Raw genomic sequence first — 26,222 nt, forward strand, 5'->3', positions numbered from 1 at the left:
GTCATCTAAAATTGCGCTTCTGGAATTTCAATATTGGAAAATTGGTGAAGACAGGCCCCAAACCTCTTCTTACACTATCATTACCAAAGATGGTCTAAAACCGCTCGTTTTAACAACTAACTTCAAAAATTTTATGGGAGAGCTTCCCTCCTAGTGCCAATGTCATTTAATATAGCCTTAAATTTCACTTAAGGGCTTGAATTGCAAATAATTACAGGGGTTAGAGCTTCTGAAAACTCCCCCTAGCATTATTGAAAGACGAATAACATTTTGTTTCTAGATTTCCAATTTCGAAAAAATGTTCGTCTTCATGACAATATTAAACATGGCCCACAATTACATATTCAAGATTGTTTATTTTCGAAAAATTTCTGGGAGTGGATCCCCGGATCTATTCTTCCCTAAACATCTTTTAAGATTGTCTAAAACTGTTTTTGGACTACAATCAATTTTGAAAAATTTTCGGGGGAGAACCCCCAAGACCCCTGCCCCTTAATGTAATTGGAGAAAAAATAGAAAACTGTGCTTTTCAAGTTTCAATCTAGAAAATGGCCCACCCAGACCGCTTTTCCACCCTAACAGTAGCAAAGATTGTCTAAATGCATTTTTAAGGGCAAACAAATTAGAAAAAATGCTCTTCTTGATTTTTGTGCTAATTCTTTATAGTTCTGGGGACAAAGTTAAGTGTCCAGCAAATTGGGGGGAGGGGGCCAAGTGCCCCTCCCCCCCCCGACGCTACGCCACTGTTCTCATCACTTTAACCCTTTACCACCATGAGGGGGATTAAAACTATCATAAATCTAATTGAGATTTTGATAATTAACTAAAATATGCTTTTTCAATTTGAACAAAGAAATATCCCCTCCTTCCAGAATAAAATTGAATTCAAATAAAATTTGTATTTTAATTAAAATAAAAAGAAAATCCAGCCCCCAGAAAAAAAAATTAAATTAAAATATATAGACTTACTACAAAACAGATATCCCTTCCGCAAGAAAAAATGAATCTAAATCAAGAGTGCAAAATAATTAGAACTAAATCTCCCTTCCCTTAAAAAAAAAAAAAAAAAAAAAAGAGCGAATTTAGTTCAAATAATACTCCCTTTCCCCCCTAGGAGAAAAGGTTCTCAATAATATATGCACCCCAATCCAAATGACGATCAATCAATAAAATTACCGCATAATTTGATCCAGAATTAGACCTGTCACACAGCAAATAAGCCATTTTTTAATCAAAATTGAACATAATTTTAAAAAAGTCAGCACGTGCACGCGTAAGCATTTCTCAGATCAACACAAACAAATTCAAACATGTTTGCGTTTGCAGATTGCAGCGGAAGCGCGAAAAAGGAAAGCAAAGCAAAAAAAGTCTTCCCCATTAATACAGGGTTGCTGCACAGAATGCTTCCACACAATGCGTTGTTTTCTTCTGCCAATCTTTGATGTAGCACACTACCATGATCGTCAGTATTCACTCATTTTGGCGCTCGCCAAAGATTTTTCTTTTAAATAGAAACGTCAGATGGGGAATTTTCCAATTTGCTGATTTAAATCTCGAAGATGTTTTGATTGGTTTATTATATTCACGCTATCTCTATACATCATTTGATGAGTATTGATGATTTTTACACGAGAATCGGGTTTAAATTCAGCAATGCATGAACTCATGTGTTACAAGTGTTTTTTCTTGAGAAAAACACACTTTTTACAGTTGCTATTTCTTTTTCTTCGGGGGGGGGGGGACAGATCCGCCATTTAAGAGGGTCAGGAAGGGCATTTGCCTCCCTTCCTTCGCCTTTGAAAAATTAATGTATATGTCTACAAAGTTGGCGGTAACTTTTGTTGCTTTTCGAGTTTACATGCATTGACTATATGCCTTTTGATTATCTGGAAAAATTTTAAATGACCGGCCCGAGGGGAGATATTTTATTTTGCTTGAAGTTTAATGTGTAATTTAATTATTATTGTTATTATTATTATTATTTTTTTTGATGGAGGGAGGCACTTTTTTAATTGAATTGTCTTCATTCTTTTCTTCAGGAAAAAGGATTTTTACCCTAAATGGCTGCAATGTGCAAATGCATATTTTATTTGAATCCTTTTTTCTTCAAGTAAAGGGGGTTTGTCTACTCCATTTCAACTATAATGCATATTTAGATTAATATTTCTTTTTTGGGGGGGGGGGGAGGAAGAAAGATTTTCAATTTGTTCCAATCATAATTGCATATTTTGATGAAATTCACATTCCTTCAGAGCAGATGTTCCAATTTAAAATGTAATTCCACAAAATTCGCCTTCTTTTTTTTTTGGGGGGGGGGGGGGGGGATTGTGTTATCTTTAAATTGTAATCTTCTTTACTTACAAAAAAAATTACCTTTAAATTAAAAAATCTCATAAAATTTCATGACACAGAGAAAAGACTATTCAATCATGGGGGAGTTTTTGTTCTGAGAAAATGATAATATTTTTCGAAAAATAAATGATTGAAAAAAATTGTTCACATTAGCCCTGCTTCTCCTTAAATATACACACACGTATTTATGAATGCATATAACAAAACAAAACCCTTTAAAAACAAACCCTGTAAGTACATAGAAAGAATTAAGATTTTAATAATTAAGAATAAGGAAGAAAGGTTGTACTGAATATAAAGTAGCCAGAACTAATGAAATTGAAAATTTCTAAGGCTATAGTGAAAAATCAATTAATTTAAATCATTAGGACTGGTGTTCAGCATCAGAACAATGATTGTATTACATTTTACTCTGCATTAAGTAGGGGAATATGGAACGAAGTATAGATAAGATGCCTGAGCTTTTTCAAAATGAACAAATTGGATATTTGTTTTGAAAATTACAGTATTGTTACAAATTCTGTAAATAGTAATTATTTTTATGATTAATTTGTTGTAATCTGGCTAGATTTGGTGTTTATTCCATTATCTTTCATCTACAATTATCTTAGTAACATAACCTATAAATAGTTTCTTATAATGAATAAACATCCCCCTTACACTAGAATGAAGTATACGGTCTTCCCATTTCTGATTGATAAGATTTGTGAATGAATAAAAAGAAAATATGAGCAAATGGTAGAAAATAGTAGAATTTTTTTGAAACTTCTCTAGATTTATAAACAGCCGGGCGTCTTGTGAATGGGGGGAGAGAGTCATTTTGCTTTCTAACTGTGGATTCTCGTTTTCAGCCGTTGCGTTGGAAAGTGCATTAGCCTTTGCGGTGTGTTTTTGTGTATTTTGATGTAAATACGTGTTACCATTGAGTTTACGGTGTTAATTGATATTTGCCTAATTGCTATGGTTAATTTAGCAGTTGTTAACGATATTTCTTGTACATAGTTGTAAATAAATCTCCCATGTTTTCTCAAAAACTGTGCCATCATTTAAAGAAAGTTTAACCGAACTCGTAACAATTTGGTGCCCAACGTGGGGTTTCTTCAGGACTTTCTTGGAATAACTGTGACCTTGGCCTTTTTTTCATAAAGACTGGACCTGAGTTTATGGTGATAACTCGCACAATAGAGGAACTGATGAAGAAATTATTGGAAGCAATTAACTCTGTGAAAAGTGAAATGAAGACTGATTTAACTGATAGCCTTAATGCTGTGAAAAGTGACTTGACCGAAAGCTTTACGGCAAATCAAGAGCAATTGAAAAATGAATTGATTTCTCATCAAGAGCAGTTTACTGCATACCAGGAAGAAATTAAAAGCAACCTTGCTTCAGTCAAGAACGTAATGGAAAACAAATTGAATGTAATAGAAAATAGGGTTGACGCAATCAAAGAAAAATTGAATACCTTTGAAGGCCGATTCAACGCTGTAGAAAATAAATTGGAAGAAGATAGAAAATTTCATCTACTTAAAGAGGAGATATTTAAAGATCTGGAAAGGAAATTGGTGATGCCTGGAAGAGAAGTGCTGCAGACAATGCATTCGGCTACACGACTTTCAATTAAGCTCCCCAAATTTGACAACAAGTCTTCATGGCAAGTGTACAAGACCCGATTCCTAATAGTTTCCGAAGCAAATGGGTGGGATTGTGTAACCAAGGTCTGCCATCCTGCAGCATCCCTGAGAGGTAACTCAGCGGACATTCTACAGACTCTTCCGGACAGCCAGCGACTGGATTTCACCGCCCTCACATCTGATTTTGGAGCTGCGCTTTGGTGAGAAGTGCCAGAAAGATTTCAGCCAACTCCAGTTGAAGTCCCGTTTCCAGAAAACCAGGGAAACCCTGCAAGAGCTAGCGGTGGACATCGAGAGACTGTCTCATCTTGCGTTTTGCGACTGTCCTGAAGATGTTCCAGACAACCTGCCACTCCACTACATCAACAGAGTTTGAGATCCAGAAGGCTCTATGGATGGTGGATGTCAAAGACCGGAAATCCGCTGTTGTGTATGCGATGAAGTTGGAGGCTGCCAGCAAGCAAACCACAAGGATCGCCATACAGTCCGCGGCATGGAAGATGGTTAGTCGGATTCAAGGTTGTCCCATCTTGCTGAACTTAAAGAGACAACTTGGAGACTTGGCGAGACATCTGAATAGCATAACAGCCCAAAAGAAACAAGAGCATAAGTGCTGGAAATGCGGTAGTGAAAGGCACCTGAGAAGGAGTTGTCCGGCTCGCCAAGCTATGCAAGGGAAAGAAATCACCATCACCAGAACTCTGCAGATTTCCTCTACTAGTAGTGGCAGTAATGGACTTTTCCTTTACGCGTATGTAAATGGGAATCCCTAAAAACTAATTGTCGACACAGGAGTCAATGTGACTATCATTGGGACAGACTAGGCTCGTGAATTGGGATTGAAACCGTTGAGGGCATTGCCAAGCGTAAGTCTCCAGATAGGGACAGGAGATAAAATCAAGATTGAAGGTAAAGTGGACATTGAAATAGTGTTTGGGAAAGTCACTTACCATCACACAGCATTCGTAGCTGATATTAAAGACCCCTTCATTCTCGGATTGCACTTCCTACAAAAATTTGACTTTACCATCGACTTCCATAATAATGAGCTGCACTCAATGAGAGAAGACTTAGCCATTTTTCATGCAGAAAATGATGCAAATTTGCTCATCAAATAATAGCAAAATAGACTTCACCATACCCTCTAGAACAGAATCATTAATACCTGACTGCATTGAAGAAAGATAGTTTTCGATTTGGCCTCATCGAATACCCTAACCTAAGTAATAACCCAAAAGGAATGCTGGTAGCATCTATGCTTGTGGACCTTTTTAAGGATGTAATTCCAGTGAGAGATGCCAAAGTGAGTGAAAGGCCAAGGAATGACTGAAAAGGTGAAGTGTTGGCAACTTGTACTCCAGTAAACTGCATCATTAGAAGAATCAATTCCCCCCGAAACTATGTCTTCTGAGTCCTTGACATCAAAGTTAATTGGGAGTGCGCCATTATCAAAAGATCAAAGAACTGCTGCGGAACAATTGGTGGACGATTTCAAGCATCTGTTTTCATCTACATCGGACAATGTTGGATGTACAAGTTTAACGCAGCATAGGGTCTACACTGGAAAACATCCCCCTAGTAAACAGCATCCAAGATGACTACCGTTCGCCAAGAAGGAAGAGGTTGAGACCCTCTCGTCCAGTCCTTGGGCCTCTCCCATCATCTTGGTCAGAAAGAAAGATGGCTCCACCAGATTTGTATCGATTATCGACGGTTGAATGAAATCACGAAAAAAGACATTTACCCCCATCCACGAATAGAAAACAACTTGGATACTCTTTCCGGACACAAGTGGTTTTTGAGCCTGGACTTGAAGAGCAGCTACTGGCAGGTACAGATACACCCTGATGACAGAGAGAAGACGTCGTTTACAACTGGACAAGGCTTATGGCAGTTTAAAATGATGCTCTTTGGCCTCTGCAATGCACCAGCCACGTTCGAGAGCCTCACAGAGACAGTGCTAAGACGACTCTCCAACGATCCTGTCTGGTCTACTTAGATGATATCATCATAGGGAAGCAGTTTCGAAGAATATTTCGCAAATCTTAGAGAGGTGCTGCAAAAACTCATGGAAGTCAACTTGAAGTTAAGCCTGTCCAAATGTAACTTATTCTGCTGTGAGGTGAGCTACTTTGGCTGCATCATCTCTGCAGAGGGTGTACGAACAGATCCAGAAAAGGTATCTGCAGTCAAGAGTTGGAGTCTCCCCAAAAACGTCCATCAGCTGCAAAGTTTCTTTTGGCTCTGTACGTACTACAGGAAGTTTGTGAAGGGTTTTTCCTACATTGCACAACCTTTGCATAAGCTGATGGAGAGCAAGCAAAAGTTTAAATGGTCCAAAGAATGCAAAGATGCATTTCTACAACTGAAGGAGACTCTTACATCAACGCCTATTCTCTCATACCCTCAGCCCGAAAAATCTTTCATCCTTGACACTGATGCGAGTCACGAGGGGATCGGAGTTTTTCATCTAAAGAATTAGACGACAACGAACATGTCATCGCTTATCGGAGTAAATACTTAAAAAGTCAGAGCGGAATTACTGCGTCACCTGAAAGGAGTCCATCATTACCTCTACAGCTGAAAGTTTCTGCTTTGGACAGATCATGCATCGTTGACTTAGCTTTAGAATTTCAAAAATTCGGAAGGCCAGATAGCCAGGTGGATCAGCAGCTCCAGGAATATGACATGGAGATCAAGCGCCGAAAAAGGTTGTCTAATGGTAATGCAGATGCTTTATTAAGGAGACCCTGTCCTGAGAACTGCCAGTATTGTTCCCGAATCCAGAAACAGTACAGAGCCCTACTGCCTATCAGGTGACAGTGACTTCAACATCATCAGAACCTGATCCATGGAGTGACGACCAAGTTCAAAAAGATCAACTTGAAGACCCAATTTTGGAGTTCATAGAAAGTGACAGTCGGCGACCTAGCTGACAGGACGTTTCCATCTTTAGTCCTGCAACAAAAAGACACTGGGCTTTATGGAACTCACTCCATTTATGGAACAGCGAACTATACCGAAAATGGGAATCTGACGATGGCAAAACATCTAGGTGGCAGATACTAACTCCCCGATCAAGGATTTCAGGTGTTCAGAAGGAAATATATAGTGCGGCTGGAGGAGATTTGGTGTCTTGAAAACTCTCAAATAAAGTTCGAGAGCGCTTCTTCTGGAGCAAGGTGAAGGATGACCCTGAGAAATGGTGCCATTCTTGTGACACCTGTGCTGCTCGTAAGAGAACAAAGAAAAGAAGCCGAGGGAAGCTACATCTGTACACAGTTGGAGCTCCTTTCGAACAAATCGGGATTGACATCCTGGGTCCTCTACCATGAACTGCTGATGGGAACAAAAACATCCTTGTTTCCTTGACTATTTCACCACATGGCCCGAAGCATATCCATTCCAGATCAAGAAGCTACTACCATAGCAGAGACCCTAGTCCAGCATTGGATCTTGAGATATAAAACACCTTTGCAGATTCATTCCGATCAGGGGAGGAATTTCATCTCTGCTGTGTTTAAGGGCCTATGTCAAATTCTAAAAATTGAGAAAACCAGGAAAACACCACTACACCCACAATCAGAAGGCATGGTAGAGAGATTTAACTGCACAATCTTGAATAATCTCTCCCTTATGGTCCCTAGAAATCAACAGGATTGGGACAAGAAGCTACTTTTGTTCCTGCTGGCTTACTGCAGTGCTGTCCACGAAACTACGGGGTATGCCCCATCTCAAATGCTTATCGGACGAGACTGTGGCTACCTTGTGATCTCATCTTTGGTAGCCCTCCAAACGTGCCTTTATCGCCTGAGGAGTAAATACAGGATCTCCAGGCCCGGTTGGAAGACGTTCATAATTTCTCAAGGGAGCGAATCAAAATCAGGGAGGAGAAGATGAAGACTTGATACGACACAAGGTCCACTGGAGATGAATTCCATGAAGGTGACAAGGTTTGGTTATGGAATTCCATCAGTCGGAAAGGTCTTTCACCCAAATTGCAGTTGCATTGGGATGAACCATACAAAGACTGAGTGACGTCGTAGTGAGGATCCATAAATCACCTAACGCAAAACCTAGGGTTGTACATTATGATTGATTACACCCATACTATGGCCACTGTTCATAAGTAATCACGTAAACAACCATGGTTGATAACATAAAAGTTGTAGATAATTTTTGTTATTAATGTTTAGTTAATATTTCCTGTTATTATTGTGTTTTCTCTGTCTGATTGGTTATTATTTAATGTGTGTATCTGTAAACTTGTGATATAAGTTTGGCATCCTTTCTGGGGATTGTACTGCCCGGGATGTGCAGTCCTTAGGAAGGGGGCAATATCAAATTCTGTAAATAGTAATTATTTTTAAGATTAATTTGTTGCAATCTGGCTAAATTTGGCATTTATTCCTTTATCTTTCATCTAAAATTATCTTAGTAATGTAACTGTAAATAGTTTCTTTTAATGAATAAACATTCCCCTTACATTTGAATGAAGTATACGGTCCCTCCCTTTCCGATTCATAAGATTCGTGATTGAATAAAATGAAAACATGAAAAATATTGGTAGAACGTAGTAGAATTTTGTCGAAACTTCTCTAGATTTATAAATAGCCAGGCGTCTTGTGAATGGGGGAGAGAGAAAGTTTGCTTTCTAACTGTGGAGTCTCGTTTTCAGCCGTTGCATTGGAAAGTGTATTAGCCTTTGTGCTAAGTTTTTGTGTATTTTGATGAAAATACATGTGTTACCATTGAGGTTACGGTGTTAATTGATATTTGGCTAATCGCTATGGCTCATTTAGCAGTTGTTAACGATATTTCTTGTACATAGTTGCAAGGGTCTGGCAAGAGGATATTAGGGTCCATTAACAGACCCTTCACAAAAATTCGATCAAACAAAACGGACCTTTTACAAAATCCAGATCAACCAACATGGACCCTTGAGAAAATTCTGATAAACAAGAACGGATCTTTTACAAATTGATTATTGAAAGAGCAAATTTGTAAAACAAAATAGAAAATTTTTGGAGTCTTTTTTAAAGTCAAATTAGAGGGATCAGCTTATACAAAATCTGCTAATTTTGCAAAGAAAAAAATTGCACTCTTGTGATGCTCCTGCAATTGAAAAATAACTGCTACTGACAAATAAATGTTGTTTGTTTCTTGGAATGAAATTAACGGCTGAAAATAAGTTTGATTTTAAATAATTTTGCTTGTTTGTTTTATCACAGCTAATTAGCAGTGTTGTTGTTGTAAACTTTTCTGAAAAGGTGTTAGCAAGCACTTTTCTCTGTGCTCAGGATTTAATAAACAATAATAATAATAACAATATGTATCAGCGATATGAACTTAGAACTGCAAAGGGATAGTAAGGGTGGGGAAAAAATATGATCGCTTCAGATAGGGTTATCAACTTCAAAATTATCACCACTTAGCGTCTGGCATTAAACCTTAATAATGACTAGATTAGAAAATATTCTCATCATTTTACCAGCTGGTCAATATTTGTGTTTTTATGGTGCAGGTGCTGCAATGTGATGTTTAACTGTTATTTTGGGAGAAAATTACATATGGGTTTGATTTTTCGATGCTAAAAAGGATGATTAACTTTAAATAAACTCTTTTACTTAATGTTTTTTTTCTTTAGATGTTTACATTTTGAAAAATGCAATCTTTTAACATCCGATATGAGTATCACACTTTTTTTTCAAGCTAACTTAGCTTTATTAGGATGCAAATAAATGAAACGTCTCTTTATTTTTGTTAAAACGCTCATTTCATTTTTAAACCAAAATTCCATTTTCTTTTATGAGTCAAAAACTAAAATGCCGAATCGATGGTTTATTTATTTTTTTGCTTCAACTGTGTCCACAGATATTAATGTTATAAGCATAGGACTCTAAAATGCAATTTAAAAATAATTTTATCCAAAATATTTCTTTTAAAAGCCGTTTTTATACTTATGCCTTCACTTTGAGAATTGCGATCTCTTAGTATCAGCTATGGGAATCCGATTTTTCGAATTTTTGATGTTTAGTATACTTTGTTAAGAGTTAAACAAACAAAATCTCTTTTTTATTTTTGTTAAAATGACGGATTTTATAAGTTTTAAACAAAATTCTGCGCTTTTTAAGAGTGTCTTGGGTCAAAAAGTTAAATACTGAACCCTTGTCTGAATTTTATTATTACTTTTTTGGTTACAGTTATTTTAAATACTGTAACATAATGTAGAATGGTAGATAAATATTGATACTTGAGAGAGCAATTACGCCGCCCCCCCCCCCGCCAAATACTAGAAAAACACCCCAGAATGATATTCTCAACATAAAAGAGGAAAATACTCAACTTTAAGTTTAAATGATGCAGTTTGTTTGTGCCATCTCTAAATTCTAAAATTTTGTTTTAACATTTTTTTCTTGCAAAATTATTTGATTTTTCCCAAAATAAATTCATTTTTCACAAAATTATTTGATTTTTTGCAAAAAAAGGGATTCTGTGAAAAATCCTGGACAGACCCCTGAGTTGTAAATAAATCTCTTGTGTTTTCTTAAGAACTGTAGCATCATTTAAAGAAAGTTTGAAGTTGCACCGAACACGTAACAGTATATAAAGAACAAACAATGCATTTTATTATAAAACTTGCATTTAAACATTAATTTTTTTAGCAGGAATATTGCGCCCTCAAAAAAAAAAAAAAAAAAAAAAAGGAAAGAAATCTCCCCCTCCCCTTTTACTTCCATGGGGCAAAGTGAAAAATGTATATTTTCTATTCGATTGTGAAAAATATCTTTGAACAAAATAATGAGCAAATAAAAGGTTAAATTAATAAATGAAAAGATAATGAAACATATTTATCAAATAAATTAATTCATGAGAGAAAATAAATGAGTGAATAAAATAATGAATGAATTAGAAAATGAGTGACAAAATGAATTTATAAAATTTATAAGTTAATTATTCAATGAAGGAATGTAAATAAATTAGTTAAAAAATGAACATGTGCAATTTAGTAAATGATTGTATAAGTAATTGAAATAAATTGTTTCACTTCGCCCCACATACACTTGACTAATGGTAAAAAATATTAAAAATACATATCAGCTAAATATTAAATAAATAAATTCATAAATACAGGGCCAAATTTTTGAAAGTTCCAATTAATATTTAAAAAGTTAATAACAAGAAATTTATCAATTGACATTATCAAAATAATTTTCACTTCTCCAAAATATTCAGGGTTCAAACTCTATTTAGATGAAAAAATTCCATGACTTTTTCATGACTTCATAAAAATTTTCATGATCTTGTTACATGGATGGAATTGTACTGTTTAATATCAAATTTGCCAATTTTCAGCAATAAGCATTAGCGCTTACTTGAGATTGAAAAAAATCAGTGTACACCAAAAAAAAACTAAGCCATTCTTATTTGTTTTGATATAAGTTTAAGTAAAGTTAACCTACAGCAGAATTTAATGATGCTAAAATGTCTAATATTTTTTTCATAAATAGGCAAAACGATAATAAAATGGGACAAAAGTTGAATGAGTCATTACTATGTTTCAATAAATTTGCTTCAAAAGTTGCTTTTAGTGTCAACAGTGCATTTAATCATCCACATAACTTGACAGTATTTTAGATCTGTAAAATAAAGCCACATAAATTCAGTAAATTCATGTTCCTAAACTAGATTTTTATTAAAAAAAAAATTCAATAGGGAAAAAATCTTTTAATTCAAATGAACTTGTTTACTTATTTCCATTTTTAAAAGCATATAAATTAAAAGGTTCAGAAATTCCAGAATATAGTGTTTGATTCCTGACGTTGAACGTAGCAGTGGGTCGTATGGATTAGTTTTGCAGGCCGCACATTGGGCACTTCTGCTTTGGCGTACAGTCGAGTCCCGACTTATGCGAGGGATGCATTCCAAGACCCATCGTGTAAGTTGAAATTTCGCATTGTGGAAAAAGGTATGCGTAAAAACTTTTATAAACATATCCAATTATTTAACACACTTGTAAACATCATTTCAAACTGTTTTAAACCATTCCTTAACTATACATTACCTTTTTGTACATCGAGAATGGAATTTTTATTTGTATTTTTTTTAAAAAGCTGCTTTATTCAAAATAAAATACTGTTACGATGCAAAATCAACAATCAAAGGGAAAGAGGGACATAAAATAAACTAGTATGGCATGTACAGTATACTAATAAAATAATGCACTATATTGTACTGTACAGTAGATCCAGTAATGATATTTGTAATTTAAAAAATTAAGATAATGATGATTTATGCTACGTGATCAAACCGTCATTCGAATATATATTTTAAATACAGTTTCATAGCTAGTTCTTTTATAATGTTTCCATCTATGGCAACACCCCTCTTCCAGGTGTCTTTAATTTACAATACAAGAGCAGCTTCCATTTTCATTATTTTTTGCGTTTTGCTTAGACACTACTCGTCGAACTTTTACGAATTTCCCTTTCTTGACTTTTAATTGTGGGTATGGAAGAGTCACTCACGCCCAATTGTTGTGTTACCTTACTTTAGATAAAACAGCAGTCTTAGGTGTCATTACATTTCATTATCATACTACTTTGCATCAACTTTCACATTTAGAATGAAGAAAATAAATTGAAAATGAGGAGTATATATATATATATATATATATATATATATATATATATATATATATATATATATATATATATATATATAGAGAGAGAGAGAGAGAGAGAGAGAGAGAGAGAGAAAGAGTTATTTGCATGCACTAACAAAGCGATGTTCAAACTAGTACACTCTGGAAACTTCAGCTGTCAGCAATATTAAAAGGAATGAAGGTTCATTTGCGAAAAAAATATTTTTAGTAGTCAATAACAAAGTTGATACTTATGCAGCACGATTCCCTTCCAAAAGTTTTCCTATTGCTGGCCATTAATTTGCGTTAGGTAAAAAATTCTTTCCTGGGGAAAAAAACGCATTATAGCCATTTTGCGTAGGTCGAATCACGTTGTAGCGGGAGTCGATTATATTAGAATTTTTGTATTTTTTCAATTTTTGTATTCTATCGCCTGACTGAAGATCTTCATTTTCTAAAACATTCAACAAATTATGATGAACTCTGATGAGTTTAGTAACAAAATTTTTATGAGTGATGGAAACAAACTTGGATGCCATTGAATTGCGTTTTTTAGTGGGTAAAATCAAGAACGTACAAGTTTGCTACTACAGATTACAAAATGTAAGAAGTGTTGAAAATGATGGCAAATTCAAAATGAGTGATGTTCAAGCAGTAAAATCATACCTCAAAAAAAAAAAAAAGAAAAAAGACAAGCGGCTGATACAGAAGTGAATGCAATGAGATTATGAAATAGATGTTACGTTCAATTTTCCAGTTTTAATAGCTGTTATTGTGCAATACTGTTAAATCACTCAAGATTTCTAATGTTCTTTTAGCTACTGTTACTTTCTCTTTACCCAAGACATTTCTCCATGACTTTGAATGAAAATTTCAATTTTTCATGACTTTTCCAGGTCTGAAATTGTTTTTTTTCCCAATGACTTTCCAGGATTTCCATGACCCGTACGAAACTTGAATATAACAATTTGAATATCAATTTTTAAAAATTGCTTGTATTATCATATGCTTTGTTTTTGAGAGATAACTTTTTCTCACCTGGAATAGACTACATATGCTACTACATACAGTCAAGCCCGCTTATTAGAATATCGGTTAATATGATATCTGGCTTACTGTAATACATTTTCAACATACCAAACCAGTGTAATCTGTTATTTTGATCCCGGTTAATGCAATATCCGGCTTATTAGAATATTTTTTCGTTTCAAAATGGCTATTCCATTAAGCAGGTTCCACTGTAGTTAAAATATTAATAGATAAGTGGTCCTAAAAGTGTAGTAAATATTTAACCATTTCATTTTGCCCCACATTCCCCTACTTCCATGTTAGTAAGTAATTAATTCTAATTGGGTATATTATTCTGAAGTAAATATGAGTTTCAATTTTTAAAAATACCCTTTTTTCAGCCATCTCTTTCTCTTGCAATATTTTATGGTGCTTGACTACCCAAGCAGCAGCCGATTCATCCTCCGAATCCGAGTCTGCAACTCCTTTTGTTTTTCTGGAAAAAGAAGAAAAAAAAGTTATAAAACAGATACATTTAGTTTATGCATTTTAATAAATAATTTTTATATGTTTTCAATGGATGCAGTCAGGAAACGTTTTTTTCACAACTACTCTCCAGTGCGACAATTTCAGCATTTAAGAGGGAACCACACAAATATCGCAATAATGAAATTTTTTCAATAAGTAATAATTGAAAGAGCATAATAAAACAGGTTTTTTCATTCATAAATTATTTGCTCTTGATCTCTCCTTATCGAAACATAAGGCCTTAAAACCAGGTGACATTACAGTAGTGGTAAAAAAAATTGCATCACCCGACTGTATTCAACACACAGTCAATCATCCCGTATCCCAGATGATTTGGGGATTCATTTCTGATAAAAGAGTTGGTGGGCTTACTTTGTGCAAGGAACAGTAAACGCTCAGGTGTATACTGGCATTTTGGAGGATAAATTGTTTCCTAATACCCGGGACCACTTTACTTCAGTTCCAAACGTCATTTTCCAGGATAATTCTGCTTTGTACCATAGGGCAAAACTGGTTAAGTAGCAATTTAAAAACCATTATTCTACCATCAGACTTAAATTGACATGGGATTAAGCTTTTTTTTTCCTCTAAACTTACATGCAGGTTCAGAAATGGAAAAATGAGCATGGGGTCACCAGTTTGCCTTGGCCCGGAAACAGCCCCGATCTACGTAAACAATTATTGGGTTCCTGCTGTTAAATGTTTATTTTGTAAGTTTTGCAGAATTGCACATACATTCATTGTTAATGGATCGACCAAACCTTGTCACATAATCCCATTGTTGTGAAAATGAAAGGGTGATGCAATTATTATTACCAGCACTGTATAAGGAAAATTTAGAAAGAAATGGGACGCAGATTTTCCAACCATACAAAGTGGAAAAGCAGGAGAAACAAAATGAGAAACGAAAAATATTATATGACAACAATAAAATATTTAAAAAATGTATAAAAAAAACCCTGCATATGAAAAATCGAAAGAATGATCGAAAATAGCATGAGAAAAGGTAAATTTTCAATTAGATCCCATTATTTCGAAAAATCAGGGAGAATAGCGAGCATCTCCTTGGTCTGCAATGCAGTGAGTTGGAAAAGTGAGCAGTGAACAGAGCTATACCTAAAAAAAGTCAAACGGTGCAAGTCCAAAAGCCGCTCCTCCAAAAGCTAGTTGCAAATAAAACAATCCCATGGCGGAAAACTGAGAGAATGTCGATGCAAATTCCTGGTTATGGAACCGTCCAGTAATTAAAGCATATTTTTCAAACACTCAATTTTTCCTTTTTAAGTAAAAACTGAAAGAAAGACTTCGAATTTCTTTCCGTCCCGACTTCCGTCTCGGAAATTTTGTCCAAGACGAAAATCCGTTTTCAGACAGAAGGTCTTGCACCCATGTTGAGCAACATTTTAATGCAAAATGAGTCCATAAGCATCATAAAACTTTGACTAAAAAGTTGTAGGTATGAGATGAAGAGACAATTTTGTATTGAAAATACTAAACAATTTTGGGACCGAACAGAAACTTCGAGACTAAGGAATATTCGAGTTATAAGGCTTCGAGTCATCGTGAGTCCACTGTAATTTGTTAGTCTCAATATAAAAAGAAAAAGGGAATGAAAAGACAAACATGCTAATGGAAATCTTACTTCAGTTTTTCCTCAATCTTTCTTTTTTCCTTTATTACTTTAAGCTTCTCTCGAAGGGCTTCAGACCTTTTCACCTCACTTATATTTTCTGTTTTGACAAAAACTTCTGCGGGTTTCTTCATCACGTCCTTTTCTGAGTTTTCATCTTCAAGTCCTATAATGCAAATAAAAAATAAACTCAAAATATAAACAAAGTCTTGTTTAGCTGCCAACAGTAAAAGCCGTAAATTGGGGAGACTTGTCCAAAATATTTGGGACTTTGTATGAATAAATTTAATGACAAAAAATTTGAGTGTAAAAGGCATTTCCAAAATATAAGTAAGGATTTCTTAAATTAAGCCTGTATGGGACCTGAAATTTGGCTGAATCCTAAATCTGGAAATTAAGGTTACTATTACAGTGAAAGTTTTGTGAGCAACCACCTCAAATTAATGACCATTTTTTTAATTCTAAAGCACCAATTTTCTACTCTATCTCTACTCAATTTTTGAAAATCCTCTATGAAAGACCACTGAAACCTCCCACAGTGATCCAAATAGCCAATAGTCATGAGCATTTTAGAGCACTTTTCGGAGTAGAAAAAAATTATTTTGAAGCACATCAGAGTGCTTTTGGAGCAGCTGCGTAAACATCAATTGAGGCAGTGAGAAGCAAAGGGATCTAAGTGGACATTTTCAAGTTTTGAGTAAATCCTACCAGGGCTACTGGTACTGTCTCTTGTCCCAAGACAGAGAAGAGGTTCACCTACCATTTGTACTGGTTATCTCCATATTTTAAATTTTGCCACTTACATCCCTTTGTTTCTCACTGCCTTAATTAGTGATCAATAAAAATTAATAATTGGATAAACTTTAAAAATTTGTAATTAAATACTTGTAATATTATGCATTAAAAATTTCATTAGAAATTTTGAAAGCATTTCTTTTATATTTTAGTGCTCTTAATTATGTCGAAGAATTCATTTAGCACAAAAAGTCTTTGAAATGCTCCCCAAATTCATGATTTGAAAGCATTTAATGAAAGAAACCAGGTTCACAATAAAGAAAAAAGCAAGGTTGAATCTGACTCTGACCAAAACTTTAAGCGTGATTTTGAAAATTGAAGTGAGAGTAGTTTTCTTTTTCTTCTTTTTATTGCTTGAACATTTTAGATAAATATTTATTTGAACCAAGTATTTGCATATCAAGTAGCACATCACATATTTAGTGATGAGAACTATTTTTTGGGACTATTTTCCTGATTCAATTTGGAATTTTTTGGGAATATCAGCCATATTTTAATGGAGATGCTTTTAAATTCTAATGGAGACAAGACTTTTAATGTTGCTTTATGCACACTATTTTTGATTAATCATTACAGAAGATATTCAACCATTTGGGTTCAATTAAAAGTACCAAATGTTTGCTTTTCAATGAAGATTTTTAGGAGCTGCTAAGCAATTTAAAAACAACTTGCCTGGCATGTAATTAAAAATTTTAAAGACTGTTTTTTTTTCTTAAATTTGAGTTTGCAAAAGAAAACCGGTGTGATAAGCAGTCAACAAGCTTTTCAATCAAAAACATAATGAATACAGTAGACGCTCAATTTACGTAAGTTTATTTTACCTTGATTTGATTGCACAGCACATGGTTTAAGATTTGACACCTTTATTTTTTTTTACCCCAATGAGTTTTAATTTTACGCACAAATGCGATATTACAAACGGATACAAATTTTCCCTCTTTCAAAACCCAAACTCCTGAGATTGCAGATGTTCAATAACCTGCATTTTGGTGGGCCAATAAGTGAGCTTGGGTCACTTGCGATTGGTTCCACAGCTCTTTCTGGAAGTAAAGTTATTAAGCTCCCACAATTCAGAGCTTACTGGAAGCAAAGCTTTTAGAAGTGACACAGGAGAACAAAAACCAATGAGGATATTAACACTGATGACAAGGGCCCATATATGGGGGCAAGGGGGAGATTAAGCCCCCCCCCCCCCTTGGAAATTAGAACTTCTTTGCTTTTAGTACTTTTTTCTTTGCAAAAATGTAGAACATTTCTTTTCCAGCCATTGATAAATAATTTATAAAAAATGTCTAAAAAACTTTAATAACTTTAATCTGTAATGAAATTGGTATCTATGGGGAAAATATCCTGCTAAACCATGGGGAAAATATCTGAGCCCCCCCCCCCTAAAATTTTGCATATGGGCGCCCATGACTGATGATACACAATCAAAAGCTTTCACACTCGAAATTTTGAGCTAGTCCTGCACAATTGCAAGCAACCTTTTTGATTTGTTAGTGAAGGAAGTTCCCATCATGGTAATGACACGAGTGATCATGGATTGGTTAATGCCCCAGAAAGAACTACAGATAAAAATAAAAATTAATGACTGGGCTAAAAGACTAATCATAACCAGCATTTTTTAAAATAAAATAATAATAAGTTTATATATACAATAAGTTTCCTTTATGAACGTTGTGCATATGTATCAGAATGAGTACACATTAAACTTACAAATAGAATACTTCAATCTATCACTGGGATGAAGTATTTTTAATTTATGGAACTTACCTAACCCCTATTTTAACACTACTATGAAGTCTTAATTTACACGGCTTGGTTTAGGCAGCATTTCTGTGGAATGTAACTTCTGTGTAAAACAAGTGTCTACTGTATTTCTACTGTGATCTCGTTAGTTTTGAGCATGCATAAAAATTTGTATACAATATGCATAAAACAATGAATATAAAGAACTTACCAGGAATGCTACTGGACACAGCCAAAGGTTTAAGACCTAGCTTGGCACGAAGTTTACTAAAAAAAAAATTTCAACATAAGTTCATGCCGAACATAAAAGATTTTTTTATAAATAACATATTATATGTTTGTTATGCTCATATAAAATTGAAAGATTAAAACAAAATAGTAGGTAGAGATAACACATAAAAAATTACCAATTCAACAAAATAATGAAGAAATATTTACAATTAAAATTATTACTTTAAAACATGAAAACTGCAAAATTAAATGAAGAATACATCTTAAAATAAAAATGTATAATGATTCAAGAATGCAAGGCCATGATATTGCCTTTTTTTTTTGAAGTGTTTTAATACTGCTTCAAAAGCCTAAAAGCCATCATCACTGGACACTATGGCAGCCATGTTGGATATAATTTGAGGTTTATGGCCTACAGCTAAGCTGAAAATTAGGCAACTCATTTCCAACTAAAAATTTGAGGTAGTGGTCTGCCCGGAGAAAATAAAACATGAATAATTCTTTACACTGAAAAACATTTATTTGACACATATTGAAAATTGGTTACAACACAATGATTTGTTCCCCGGGAAAAATTAGAAAAAAGATCTTACAATGGGTCCATGCATGGATTAAAAGTCCTGTTGGTGTTCCAAGGTGACGTCTCACCGGTCGTTGGACAGCGTGGCAATTTCCACGAATTGCAGGCAGGTCGATTCACACCGCGTGAGCCACAGTTCACCACATCAAGGAAAGGTATGCCAGGGATGGACGCGATCTTCTTCCGCAGGAGAACAAAAGACCCACATCAGGGAAACTTAGAACTCTTTGCTTTTGTAGACGTCATCACAACACACGGGTTCCAAACTCAAAACATCATCAGTGCTTTTCCAGGAAAAACCAGACCTCACCAAGAGGCCAATAGCAAAAATTTAGGATGACATTTGATAAACACGTTCACGGGACACAGACTACACAAGACGAGACGAGACGAGACGAGTAGAAGTAAAAAACGAAGCGAAGCCCAAGCGATCGAGCTCCTGCCGGTCTGCGTATTTATAGCCAGATTCGGCCTTTCCAGAAACAATGTGACGTTACCTAATTTGCATATTGCCAAAACAACACAACCCGAAGAAAACACAGCTTGCCGGTTGCACAATTCTTATTTAATTTGGCATTCAGCACTTAACACCTCAACATGATTTCATCACGTCATTGACACGTGCTCTTTCGGAAGTTTACCGACATCTGCCGAATGACAACAACCAATCATAGCATGCCGCATGTTTTCCAAACACTTCCGATTCAAACTCGGACATTTGAGTGTTGGCGGCAGGTGGATGGGATTCTTCGCGCAAAGTTTTCTCTCGGAATGGCAAAAGGTAAGTCACAAAATGATTTTTCTTTTAAACAATATTGGTGAAATCCTTCAAGAACCAAAAATAAAGGCATTTAGCCCAACAAGCCAGAACTAACTTTTTTGAAGGAGTTATTAAGTCAAAAAAGTCCTACCATGTATGTAAACTATTACATTAGGAATGGTAATAATGTTGAAACCAAGGCCTCTGTGAAAAGTTTTCACTCCCAAAACCCACCCCTCTAGCTGTGGTACTGTCAATGTAAATTCCTGGTAGCAGAAATAGCACCACACAGTGACATACATTGCAGATTCTAGAGAAAGTCTGCATACCATTTCTTTAGTTGGAGAGAAAAGAATCGCAAACTTTTTAAGGCAAATTTTTTTTGAATTTCAGTGAACTTCTTACCATATCTTTTGGGTTATAGTCTGCAGGTAGCATATGTAACTTGTACTTTTTAAGTTTAGCATTTCATTTTAAGGCATTGCCAGCAGCTAGTTTAAAGTTTACAATTTATGACCTTGATTTATCACGTCAAACTTTTTGACTTTATCAATCTGCTGAAAAGAATTATGCTCCTAGGGTCCTGGGTATATATTTTAATTCTGCTCTTCTGATCAGAAAGTAATACATATTTAAAATGCAATTGGGGAAATCAAAGATACCTTAATAAGAACAACTAATTAATTAAGTTTTCTGGGAAAAGAAGGACTAAACAGCAAATGTCACCAAGGATGGATTGAAGGGTTTGGCGGACTGTCGCATTTCCCTTAGAGACCAACAGATCTACTTAAAATATTTTTCATGTGTGCCTTTTTGGAACCCCCTCTTGCACCCTATATCATGGAGGCCCCTGTAATTGGGACACAGTAAAGGGCAATTCCATTGTGACGGGTGTGACCAGTGGCTGCTCGTGGGAGGGGCCGGAGGGAGCCTGGGCCCCCTCACGATTTTCAAACAATAATTTATATTTTTATTTATTTTCCTTTTTTTTGTGTGTATGTATTAAAAAAAAATGGATTGTAGTGTTTTCCTGAGCATAATCCACGGATTATCTGTTAAAAAAGTGTAAAATTAATGAGGTACGGATTATACTATGCCGCACGGATTATCTGTTCTTTTTTCTTCCTCAACACTAACGCAATGAACCTCAATATTTACCGCAGGATTCGCAGAGACCATTACCCTGCCTGTATGCTGTTTATTTTAATAGCTTGAATGTTCAGGCTGTGAAAAATAAATAACAAACAGCAACTGAAGAAGCCTTCATTTGCACAAGGTTAGACCGTTAGCTCCTTTCTTGACTCTTTGTTTTCAAGTAATTAGCCTACTATAATGATAATTTAGAGTTTAAAATGAATTTAATTTTGTCTATTTTCCACAAGTATTTTAAGAAAGTTTAAATATTAAAAATTTTTTTTTCAAAAACTAGGGGTGGGGGCATGGGGGTGCGAGTACATCCAGGATCTGACCCCCTCACTTTTTCAAGGCACGAGCCCCCATTGGGTGTGAAATTCAGACACTATTTTTACTGGTTAAACCAATATTTTGAGCACTAAATCAGTTATCAAATACTAACAAAGTATTTTAATCATATTTAACTATGCATTTGCTTGAATAATTGAGTTGAAGCAAAACTGTAGGACTTTTCAATTTTTTAAGAGAAACTTTTAAAATCTTGTGACGGGTGTGACGCTTGCAAGACTTGAATTTTCACCTGCACTCATATTTCTAGAAATTCCTGTGAATATTTTTGTTTCATGACTATAGCATGTCTTTTCCATTAAAAGACATTCAAATAAACTTAATACATGATATTTATAATGAATTAAATTTTTTTACTAAACAGGATTTTTTTTTGTGCTGTGACAGGTGTGACAAAATTTGTGACGGGTGTAACACTGTGCGAATCCATTTCTCGGATAAGCAATTTCTAAAAGAATAGTGATCAGTACAGATGACAAACTGGACAATAGTGAATATAAATCATATTTCATTAAAAAAAAATTAGTACAGGGTGTATGTATATCAAGTTTAGCACTTTTTTAATGGGCACAAACAAAATTATGTCAAGTGTAGCTTTTTTTTAGTAATTACAAACAATTTTTTTTTTTCAAATATCACCTTTTACGGGGAAAAATCAACAGGGTCATCCATTAGCTTGCATATTTTTACTTATTTTTTCTTTTTAAAGTTAATATGTAAAACAGTAACATATTACTAATAATGCAGTGCTTTGTACTACATTGCCTTTGGTGGTTAGTGAAAGGAAAAATAAAATCTACATCAGGTGTTAATATAATCTGACTGGGAGTAAGATATAGCATTTGAGTTTTAGTGATAGCTATATTCTACAATGTAAACTTTGGAGTCTGTTCAGATTAAACATTCAGCTGCTTTTCCAAAAGTTGTCACTTCTCTGAACTTCATTTCTTCATTAATTCTAAGTTGCAGACAATATTCACTCAGACAGTGTTTGCTTCAATATACACATCAATTCTTGTCATCTTCATTGCACAATTAAATAGATGAAAAGCAGTTTGATTTGACTTAGCTCAATTTGACAAAGTTGACTGCATTTAGCCCCCCACGAATATAACTACTGTTGCATTCTATACAAAAAGCTAAAAAAAATTCTAATCTCATGTCATTTGAAAATCTGCTGTCCTGGAAAAAGCATTATTTGATTGTTATATACATCAGAACATTTTTTCACTTTTCATCAGGGTTCCCCAATATATATCATGATAATATATACCGATATACATCCAATATTTATTTTGAAAATATCATGATATTTTGATATTTATTTTTTCAATTACGGTATTTTTAATGCAAAAATGAAATTAATCATAGCATCATTGTTCATTTTTTATTAAAAGTAACCAAAAAGTTATGTACTATATTTTTATGATGTATTAATACATCATTAATGTAACAAAGTAATATAATATTAATTTTTTACTTTTTTTCATAAAATTATTAGTAATATAATAGTTTTAATTCAAATTAAAAGTGCCTCATTAAATATTAAACATTGGTCAGAAAAAATAGAAAATGTCTTATGACTGTGCACCAACTAATGCATATTTTGTATTTCTGAATCATATAACTGTAAAAGCAGCTGACAGAAGAAAAATGAGTAAAACAGCTAATGCTAAATTATCCCCATTAAAATTGATAAAAATGTGAAATGAAAAATTAGATATAAATAATATACGAAATCTTAATTTTAAGTCTACATATTATAATAACAATATAAGAAAATAAAAAGTGATTTGAGGATGTATTTATTATTTTGAAGACTTTGAGCTGGTTGAAAGTACCGGATATACATCAAAATATCCGATATATATAAAAATATCGGATATTTCCGAACCTGCTTTTCATGGTTAAGACAATTCTGTTTTTAGATCAGTTATGCTAGCATTTTAAAATGTCCCTTGGAGCATATTTGTCAGTATGTCATGCAGTAACTTAATTCCATAAGGGAGGAAATTGTATTATCTTTTAACCATGCGCAACTTGTAAATGTGATAATTGGTTAATGAGATTTTATATTGCATCCTGAGAACCTGTGCCATAATTTCGGACAAAGTTTACTTGGTGTATAATTCCAGTGTCCCCGATATTATTTTCTTTTCTCATGAAAAAAAGTTGACTGAGGCATTTTCAAAAAACAGAGTAGTTATGGAAATGCACAACTGATTTTTTACTTCCTTTAAAGCTATTTTACTCCTTTGAAATGCTTGAAGAAGACCAAACAATTATTCAAATACAACCTAATTCAAATCCGTCATGTTATAATTTTCAGATTGTTTTTTTTTTTTAACTACAATGCTAATTTGTTAAGAAATAGAATGGTTTAATCTTCTATTTCATTTAGTAAGTTTTTAAAAGCAATTTTAAATGCTGTCACTTGTCATTCCTGTCGCAATGATTTTGTCAAACCCATCACAAACGTTTGTCACACCTGTCACACCAAATTTCCCCAGAGAATAAATATTTGATCAAATTTAAACATTGTACTCCTATTCAGCCCTGCAAACATTAGTGGAAAGTATCATGTTTTTCCATGGATGAATGCATTTGCTATGGTAACTTAAGCATATTTTTTGTGACGGGTTTGACAGCGAGACCTTATAACTTTATTTATACTAAAAATCCTGTTAAATATTTTGTCATGAAAAATTAAGTGTCCCAAAGGATAGAAAAAATGTCCCAAATAGTAATATATACACACACATACAAAATTCTCCTGCTTGAAATAGTAATTCTGGGCGATCGAAAATACGTTTTTCCTAAATACTAATTTGTTATATTACGTTAAATTTAGGTTCAAAAAAATAGTAAAAAGGTTACTTTTATAAAAATTTTCTTTATAATTTTGTAAACCTCATGTTATTAGCTTTAACTTCATGCATTACTTGTCGCAATAAAACAATTCAACTTTCAGTCCTTATGTCCACTTTTTCCTGGAATTGCCCTAAATCAACCACTAGGTTTTTAACTAGGGCTCGACCGATGGCATTTTTTGGCCGATGGGCCGATGCCGATTGTTGGCCGATTGTTCAAAGATGGCCGATGGCCGATTGTTTTCCTCCAAATGGCCGATTGCCGATGGCCGATGCTGTTGGCCGATGGCAAAAAAAAAAAATCTAACAGAAATAAATTGATAAGATTGTCAGGGACTTAAAGGATCATTGATTCATTTCACTTTACTTCCTTTCTACGAATAAGGAATTGTAATCCCCCCCCCCAAAAAAAATCAGATTTCGACCTATTTTTATTTTACGATCATCCAATTTAAACTTCACAAGTTTTTTCGGCGAATATGTACATGCATGTGTATCTAAGAACATATAGATGACCGAAATATCAATTTTGAAAGCCTCCTTAGTTAATTATCGCAAATTATCTTGTGATGTTTTCATGCGCGTAAACTTACGTCACTCAAAAACGTTATGAAATAGTAAGTTGAAAACTCATACGTAGGTAGTATGATCTAAAAGTTCGAGGACAAGTTGTATAAAAATTTACCGTGAATCTATCTACAAAATAGTCACCTTGAACGACTATGCACTTCTGCCACTGTTCGTATAGCTTTTAGAAGGACTCCTGAAAGACATTTATTGCAACCTCCTGTAAGGCCTCTTTCGCTGCTGCTTTGACTTCATCGTGGGGAAGAAAGCGACTTTCATGTTGAGGATGCACGGTTCAATTGGTCAATACTCTGATATGACAAACCAATAACATCACGTTTCGTCGGACTTAGCTCCGTGTGACTTTTACCTGTTCCCAGCAAAAAAAAAAAAAAAAAAAAAACATTTGCATGGACGCCGTTTTCTTCCGTCAGGAGAAGATAAAGCTGCATCACAGAAGGTAGCAAAAAATGGCTTCCAGGAGTTTTTCCAAAAGTTATATGAACACTGGCAGAAGTACATAGTCCCTCAAGATGACCTTTTGTAGGTGGATGAGCTTCGGCAATGTGAACTATTCTGGGTAAGGTTTTATACAGCTTGTCCCTCGAACTTTTGGATCGTACTACGTACAATCTGTATAGGGTGTAGTTATGCTTCTCCTTTTTTGACTGCTGTATGATGGAAGACAAAGAACAACAGCCAAAAAAAAAAAAAAAAAAAAAAAAAATGGGGGAAAACAAAGAGACTGTTTAATAACCAATTGATTTTTTTTTTTAAATTGAACATATAACTACGATTTCAGTAATATTGTAATAATGTTTGGATTCAGGTAAACTAAACATAGTTAAAAAGCATTAAATTATGTTGTTTAATCATTCAAAAAAAAAAAAAAAACTATGAAACCGTCAACAAATTACGCTATTAAAATGGAAAGATTGCACGCAGACATTTTTTAGTCATAAAGCTAAATAAAAAAGGTAACAGATAAATTACAACATTAAATCATAATAGGAATATTTTTATACTTTTTTAAAATTTATGAATAGAAAAGTTGGCATTTTTCATGAAATGTATAACAGTGACATAAATTTTGCGGAAAAAAGAAATAGCCATGAAATGAGCGAGGTTTTTAAAACGCAGCTACAATAAACAAACTCAATATTTACACCAAGTTAATAACTGAATACATATATATACTACTTGATTTGATGTTTGCACACGTAATATTGAACAATTTGATTGATTAATCTTTTATGAAGCTCTACAAACACGTTCAAATTAAATTTTTCAATTTAACAAAAATTTTCTGAAATTTAAAAAATTGCATTGTAGAAAATCCTTGAAATTTTTCTATAACATATTATTAAACATATGATGAAAACGAAAATAACTTAT

At 34.2% G+C, this 26,222-nt stretch overlaps 1 protein-coding gene across 1 annotated transcript in view; it reads right to left on the reverse strand.

Moving 5' to 3' along the window:
• The window catches only part of LOC129223963 (U4/U6.U5 tri-snRNP-associated protein 1-like), a 59,509-nt gene that overhangs the window by 26,012 nt on the left and 7,275 nt on the right, over window positions 1-26,222 (reverse strand). The window contains exons 3-5 of the mRNA XM_054858347.1: window positions 18,549-18,604; window positions 15,806-15,959; window positions 14,026-14,131 (exon numbers count right to left, since the gene is read on the reverse strand). Coding sequence (XP_054714322.1) covers window positions 14,026-14,131; window positions 15,806-15,959; window positions 18,549-18,604 — 316 coding nt within the window. The remainder of the gene's footprint in view (window positions 1-14,025; window positions 14,132-15,805; window positions 15,960-18,548; window positions 18,605-26,222) is intronic.

Source organism: Uloborus diversus, chromosome 6 (assembly GCF_026930045.1).
Source record: "Uloborus diversus isolate 005 chromosome 6, Udiv.v.3.1, whole genome shotgun sequence".
Taxonomy (NCBI): Eukaryota; Metazoa; Arthropoda; class Arachnida; order Araneae; family Uloboridae; genus Uloborus; species Uloborus diversus.